At 42.7% G+C, this 7887-nt stretch overlaps 1 protein-coding gene across 1 annotated transcript; it reads left to right on the top strand.

Annotated features, from left to right (window-relative positions):
* The first annotated feature begins 576 nt into the window (after positions 1-576).
* LOC136573083 (syncytin-1-like) lies at positions 577-5549 on the top strand. The gene is made up of 2 exons (XM_066574241.1): positions 577-1825; positions 2570-5549. Exon 2 carries the CDS (start codon positions 3830-3832, stop codon positions 5126-5128), a length of 1299 nt encoding a protein of 432 aa, XP_066430338.1. The 5' UTR covers positions 577-1825; positions 2570-3829; the 3' UTR covers positions 5129-5549.
* Positions 5550-7887: the final 2338 nt, after the last annotated feature.

Here is a 7887-nt window from a genome sequence, read left to right as displayed (position 1 = left end):
TGATGTTTGTATGTCTTGATGTTATGCAGTGTAATCTTTGTTGTACGTCCTTCATACAAGTGTAAAAAAGTTACATGCCACTCACATCCTGTGGGCTTTTTAAGAATATAAGGGTTGAGGAATGCAGAAAAATGTTGCGTTGCCAGAAGCACCTGGCATATGTTTATTAACTGCAAGGAATAGTTAAACTATAGTAATTCAATTGTAATCACAACTGTGACCGTAAATTTACAACATAGTATATATTAGACGTTAGAATCTTCCTGAATGTCAATCAGAAGAAGAGAAAGGGGGGCTGAAATGGCATCGGTGCACACGCATGCCAAAGACACCAACGTTTAATCTAACAGTTTATTAAATAAGGAGATAATATCTCAGTCACTCAGCAAACTTTTTCACACAATTTGTCAAAAATAGCACTCTTCCATATTAATTGGCACCTCAATATTATCTCAATAGAATCATGTATTTTATAATATTACAACACCCACCTTAATGTCTTTTAATTGATGCATGTCTGTTTATAACACGGTTACAGACATATGTATATCCAAAGGAGGGACGGGGCAGACTGGACCCGTGTTCACACTGTGATGGGTGTAGGATGTGTGATGCAGATATTGACTGCAATTTTCCCCCTCCCCTCTGCATAAGACTTTACTTGTTTGTGATGTGTATCCGAGGACTACAAACCTTGAATGAACATATTAGGAAGTAGGTATACAGCCACACTCAGAGGGGTGGAGCTAGATGATGCAAAAGTACGTAATGGGTCATCCCTCATCCCCTCCCTCTCTGTCCACAAAGGAGTGGATGAGAATCATAGACAGCCAGGAAAAGTTTTGTTTTTTGTTTTCCGGTCATTGTAGGTAGGATTAGATTAATAATGAATTTGCTTAAAGAATATCACGTTTCAAATATGGATAGATGTTTGTGGATTATTCTGCCCTGATGTAACTCATGTCTCTGTTATTGGAGCTGATATTTTACAAGCCTTATCTGCATCTATCAAATTCTCACCAGATGGATCGGTACAGGTTAAGACCTCAGGTGCCAGTTCAGAAAAATTTTGTATACTAACTGTTCTCTTGGTGGACCCGGTTCATGTATTTACCCTGACAATTGTTGGCCACCCCCAAGACAGACATAGGGAAATTGAATGTACCCCCTATGATGATGTGTTTTAAACCAGGGTACACACCCCTGGGTTGAACAGTATCCCTTTAGTTTTCCACAAGATATGTTGGGGACAAGTGGGAGACTTGGTTCCAATGGGGGTTTTGCTGTGAAATACATCCTCCAGCAAACGCCCCTCTTTTTCAGTCAAGAAAAGATACAAAGACATGTCTGTGTGGACACCTACCGCATGGTGATGACATCCAGAGCATATGCACACAAGTGCAACCCAAGCACTTAATCTCTGGCTTGTTGAACCCGGCTACTCTTCTTCCAATTGAGTGTCCTGGTTCAAAGGGGGGAGGGGGAGGCATAGGTGACCTAGGTATTGCAGATCAGCTATTTTTAAATTTTTTGCAACAAGATTCTGATCTATTTGAAATAGAATATCAGCATGATTGTCTAGCATTGATGCAACAAGAAAATTCATACAAAAAAAAAAAAACAACTGTTATTGGAACCCACTGTTAACAATGCATATTTTGAGTTTTCTTTTGTAGATGGTATCAGGGTGAGGATTGATGACTCCAAACCGGATATGCAGAGGTCACACAACAAGATGTCCTAAACGCAGAAGCTCTGCCTCCGCATGCCCCAGTGCAAGAAGCGGAACCGAAGGCCCTCACTGAGGCGTGTAGAGTGGTAGAAGGTAAGACGGCAACTCTTTACACTGACTCTTGGAATGCATTTGGCATAGCTCATGATTACCGCCCAATAAGGAAGGCCAGACAGCTTGTTATCTCAGTAGGACAGCCAATTAAGAATGGTGCAGCGGTGCAGAGTCTCATGGAAACCCTAATACTACTACCTGGCAACGGAGAGCTCATACCGATTTCTACAATGGAGAAGCGAGAGACGACACCCTCGCCAACAGCACAGCAAAGGCAGCGGCCCTCAAGCCGTGGAAGAAAGAAGAATAGATACTGACAGCATGAGTCGGTGATAAAAACTTTGGACTTTGATAAAAACTTTGGACTTTGATAAAAACTTTGGACATTGATATGTCAAGGACTTTACAGTTACAAGTCAACGAGGAAGGAAAGCAAAATGGGCTAAAAGATGGGAGCAACAGAACAGGATGGCGTATGGCGAATAATCAACAGAACTTGCCTACAGAGGTCCCTGTCCCCCATGATGGCCCAACAGAATCAAAAGCAGCAATGACGTCGACACTGAACAAGAATGGGTGACGCCTAGGTTCTCTGTAGCTGCTGCATCATTTGTCCAGTTAAAATGATCTTTGTCATATGCGAGTCAGGACAGAAGTAAGGTGGCCATATAACACTTGCCTTGACCACTCTACCCATTTCAGAGATTGCCAATTTGACCACATTCAGCTCACACCTGTTGGGGAGTATGAATATGTGCTTGTTGTTGCTCGAGTCTTTTTCAGGTTGGAGGCCCACCCTGATACTAAGGTAAATGAGCAGATAACCACACAGAAGCTCATAAATGAGGTAATCTGCAGATACGGGGCACCGGAAGTGATTAAGTCAACAGAGGTACACACTTCACACGTGAAATAATGCAATACATCATGTCTACTTTGGGTATATGCAAGGCCTTTCACACACTCTACCATCCACAGAGTAGGGGGAAAGTAGATCCAAAAGACAATGGAGGAAATGGGCAAATTTTGAATTGAGTGTCTTCCATTAGTTTTTCTTCTTCTCCAGAGGGTACATGCCACAGTGGCCGAGTTTGGGAAATGATTCTCTTGTTAATTTTGTCATAGGTCTCTCCAAGGAATTGTCAATAACGCAAACTGTAGTCTCTGCTTCTCTCTCAGGTCCTACAGATGAGTGTCACAATCTGAAACAAGGTGACAGAGTCTATGTGAAAAAGTTTGAGAGAAAAGCCCGGTTTAAAGGTCCCTACCAGATGTTGCTCACAACCCCAACTGCAGTCAAGCTCGAAGGAAAGCCCACTTGGATCCACACCTCGCACTGCAAAAAGGCCCTGGGTCCCAGAGCACAGAACTCATGATCCTGCATATCCTTTACATGCTATGGGCAGAGTTTGGGACCTGGGCGGAAGTGGATGTCACAGTGACATTGTGGTACAATTCTTCAAACACACACGTAGCCACATATACCTTTGATTATTGTACATTAGCCCCTTGTTTTAAAGATATAACCAAGATTAGACAATCACTCAGAAGAATGAGCATGTATGGCTCAAAAGAGGTATATATATGTGTTACAGATGATTATTAGGGGACAGATTGTAAAAGTTGGGGAGCAGTGGGTTGGAATACAGGCCAGGATTGGGGATACAAGCCCCAAAGTGCTCAGGACAGGAGAGACAAAAGTGGGAGGTCACTGATTCAACGCATGACACTATCCAGGAAGGGAAAGGGTTATTACAATGAACAGACGTTAGAGTATAACATACCATTGATATTGACCATTGAGAATCCAGGGCCAGGGGATACAGGTGCCTACCTAATTGGGACATGGGGGTCATCTAGTGGAAGCAATTATCCCCTTGGTACATTCAAACTTGCAGACATGAAAGGTGACATCAGATGGACACAACTAACAAACCCGACTGAGTCAACTGATTCACCTGTTTCTGCACCTTTGAGTTTGATACAATAGTTTCCGTCGGACACAGTACAGTGACTCATAAATTAAAACGGCTAGATGGAGTCATGGCCATAGCTAACCCTACTTTTGAGGACACTATATCCATGGAAACAGGTTTCTCCGACCACAACCTGTGGTTGGAATGGATGAAATATAGTGCAGAGACCCATAATCAAACTGATTGCTATGTCTGCGGTAGTGCTAGGCCCCATTTGGGTACGGTCCCCCTTGAACTGCCAGAGAATTATGAGAACTGTTTTATTAGCCTGTTTACCAATGTCACCATTAATGAGTCAGACTGTGAGAAGTGGAAGAAAGAATACCCCATCCTTACACAGGTGCCTCGATCGGGAGAGAAAATTACAATATACCCCGGTAATTACACTTGTTTCGTTAATTATGGCACTGATAGATTTCTGGGAAACTTCACTAACAAATATTGTGCAAAAAGGAAGAACGGTACCTGTGCCCAGAGACAAGTCCAGTCTCTAGGAGATATTTACTGGATATGTGGAGATGGCAAGATACGTAGTAGGCTAGAAGGAGACTGGGCAGGAGAATGTGCCTTAGCCAAAGCCTTAATGCCCTTACACATATTATCAGTTGACCGCACAAAGGATGAGAATTCCACACCACACCGTATCAAGAGAGAAGTTAAGGTCCCAGGTGCTAGTTTTGATCCCCATGTGTACATAGATACAATAGGAGTGCCTAGGGGGGTGCCAGACGAATTCAAGGCTAGGGATCAAGTGAAGGCAGGATTTGAATCTTTGTTCACTATTGTCACTGCTAACAAAAATGTAGCCTGGATAAATTACATCTATTACAATCAGCAAAGGTTTGTCAATTACACTAGAGATGCTCTGCAGGGATTAGCTGACCAATTAGGGCCTACTGCATCCATGACGTTCCAGAATAGAATGGCCCTGGATATGATTCTAGCAGAAAAAGGTGGAGTATGTAAAATGATTGGTGAGACTTGTTGCACCTATATCCCTGATAATACTGGGCCTACAGGTAAAGTGACTGTTGCCATTAAGAAACTAACCGATTTGTCAGAGGAACTCAAGAGAAATTCCGGGGTCACAGATCCCTGGGACCAGTACTTTTCGTGGTTGAAAGGATGGCAGAAAATGCTGGTACAAGTAGGTGTGGTCCTAGGTATTGTTCTGTTAGTCCTATTGACTCCCTGTACGTGTATTATCCCCCTGATCAAGAAAAGTATGAGTAAGGGACTAGACAATGTGACACCGACATTCCCCCTGGTTGAGATAGAAGAAGCAGAAAAAGAACCGGTCCCATTGATGCCAACTACAGTACGTTATCAAAAAGATGGAGATGTGGTGGAGATGCCTGACATCTAAGGCTGCGTCTGTTCCGGTCTCCTGTTTTAAAAATGTCAGTGGATTTCCCATAAGCCTAGGGATAGTGTAGAAGGCCATAGGTTCGAGCGAGGGCACACCCTGTGGGGTGTTAACTCGTACAGATAGAGGACATGGATACCTGAAAAACATAGTCCGGGGGGTCCATGTCCTCCTTCTGAGGTGAGGTAGGAATCACACCACCCTAGGAGTAGGGCTTTGTGGGCGGTGGGGGAACCCTGACACAGGAGGGATGACCAGGAACAGATGTGGGACGTGATGCGGGATTTTCATATTAAGTTTTTTAGGGGGGTTTGTGAGGGCACGTGTATATATTGCTATATGTTTTCTTTTTATATCTTTATACCTGCGTACAAATTTTATGCAATGTTTTGTGAAAAAAAAAACTTAAATATTCAAATACGTAATATGCATCCTTAAGAAATCATATCAGATATGACAAAGAGCTTTTGCAAGGCGAAGAAGACTGTGTCTTGGGAATTACAAAAAGGGACAAGATGCAATGGCGATTAGCTTGGCAGTTTAAGGAAGTTGCAACATCTTGTCTGAAGAAAAAAGAGAAGTGTCTACTGCGACTAAGGACCATGTGATTGATGCAGCTGCCTGTCTAATTAATTTTTGCTGTGGACAGTATTATGGACATATATGATAATGCTATATATATCTGGACCAATGAGATGCTATATGCTTTGTGTTGCAACAGGAGGGGTTAAAACCCTGTGTAAGCAAGTAAAGTCACTCGCCATTACTCCCGTACAGGGAAGCATACCAGACCTGTGTGTGGTGTTTTTCCTTACCGTCGACCACGGGATTTTAGGGTGGGCTTTGATTGATGCTGTACTGATTTATTACCCTGACAATTGGCGCCCAACGTGTTATTCCGGCTATTTTGGCCCTTGGGGGGCCCCCAAAAGCCCAGACCATTCGGATCCGCTACACGGAGAATCCACCCTGCTGCAACCGAGACTGATCACCTCTAAACTCAAGGTAAGACCAACATATTTTCTGTGTTGAGTTTTACGCTTTGAGACTTGCAGCGGGAGGGGCTATCTGTGCTCTGTGACCGGACGGGCTGGGTTAGAGCTTCACACGGTGGCTCGCAAGCCCCAGGGGTCGCCGGAAAGGACCACTGACCGTGATAAGCGCATCAATCACCCACCCAGGGACTAGTCTATAGTCACTTTGTACTGTGAAACTTGTAGTGTTTCAGCAGTAGCGGGAATGGTTTGATATGTCTGCAGAGGTTTTTGTCTCACACAGAAAGAGGAGCCCTCGGTTGTCTTACCATATACTAGTCTCACAGAAGCAGAAGTCCTCAGTTACCCTGTTGTAAAAAAGCAGATAATTTAGATTTGAAGAAGTACTCTGTGAGTTGTGCAAGGGCAGACAATTTAGATTAGAGGGATTGATTCTGTGGGGACGGGTTCCATAGGAGGAGAGGTCCTCGGTTATTTTGCTATATATATATACAGAGCTGATAATTTGGAGAAGAGGAGTACATTCTGTGGAATCTCTTTGTTGTTGTGTCTTGTTTTGTTATGCTTAAGACCTTGTTAAGTAAAACGGAGCCCCTTAAGGGCCACCGTCGAGCGGATGAATTGGTGTTGGAGAGACAAGGGTCTCATTTTCTGAAAAGTAAAAAGACTCTTATGAAAATGTGTGACATGGATGCACATGGTAGATTGCAATACAGCAGCTGGGAAGAAGTTCTTAGGAATTAAAGGGGCGCCCTGAAAGATACAGGCTTACTAGGAAGCGCTGAAATGTGAAAGAAGAAAAAAAAAACGGCGGCCGCCATTGCCAAGGAGGGTTGGATAGAAGAAGAGTTGAGGGACAGTTAGGGAAAGTTAAATATGTATATGTATTATTTGCCTGATAAAGTAACTGTAAATGAGCGGACAACGCCCCATAATGGCGATTGTTCTGAATCCTGGACATGTCACCATTGTGGTCAACAGAATCCGCCCTCTGTACAATACTGTGTTAATTTTCACGTCCCTAGAACAGATGTGATACATTGTGCCCGTTGGCCGCAAACAGAGAGAATCGATATGTGACAAGTGATATATAGTGTAAGAGTGTAAATGTGCCACCTATAGATATATAGTAAAAGTATGTGTATGTGTATGATACTAGTTAGATAGCTATGGATGTATGTGAATGTATACAAGGGTTAATCGAGTTTTTTTAGTGAGAGAGAAAGGCTTCTTGCTCGAAGCTGCGGTCTTAGACCCCCCCCCCCCCCCTTACTTCCTCATTTCTTGATTTAGCAAGTAGCTCTGTTGCTTTTAATAATTAAAAAAAAAAAAAAAAAAAAAAAGGTTATAATGAATGTAATGAATTATACGGTCTTAGAAGTTTTAAGGTACGTTTGTTTTTGGTGTCTAAAGTCACAGATGGACGTTCAAGTGATCAACTAAATTGTTAGAACAGGTGGAGGAGGAAGCAAGTTCATGGAGAGTCTGTGACAAATAATAACTACTGTTTGTCTTGATGTTTGTATGTCTTGATGTTATGCAGTGTAATCTTTGTTGTACGTCCTTCATACAAGTGTAAAAAAGTTACATGCCACTCACATCCTGTGGGCTTTTTAAGAATATAAGGGTTGAGGAATGCAGAAAAATGTTGCGTTGCCAGAAGCACCTGGCATATGTTTATTAACTGCAAGGAATAGTTAAACTATAGTAATTCAATTGTAATCACAACTGTGACCGTAAATTTACAACATAGTATATATTAGA

The sequence above is a fragment of the Eleutherodactylus coqui genome, chromosome 7, assembly GCF_035609145.1.
Source record: "Eleutherodactylus coqui strain aEleCoq1 chromosome 7, aEleCoq1.hap1, whole genome shotgun sequence".
In the NCBI taxonomy this organism is placed as follows: domain Eukaryota; kingdom Metazoa; phylum Chordata; class Amphibia; order Anura; family Eleutherodactylidae; genus Eleutherodactylus; species Eleutherodactylus coqui.
Note: the sequence above shows the minus strand (reverse complement) of the source record. Positions and strands in the feature narration are given on the sequence as shown.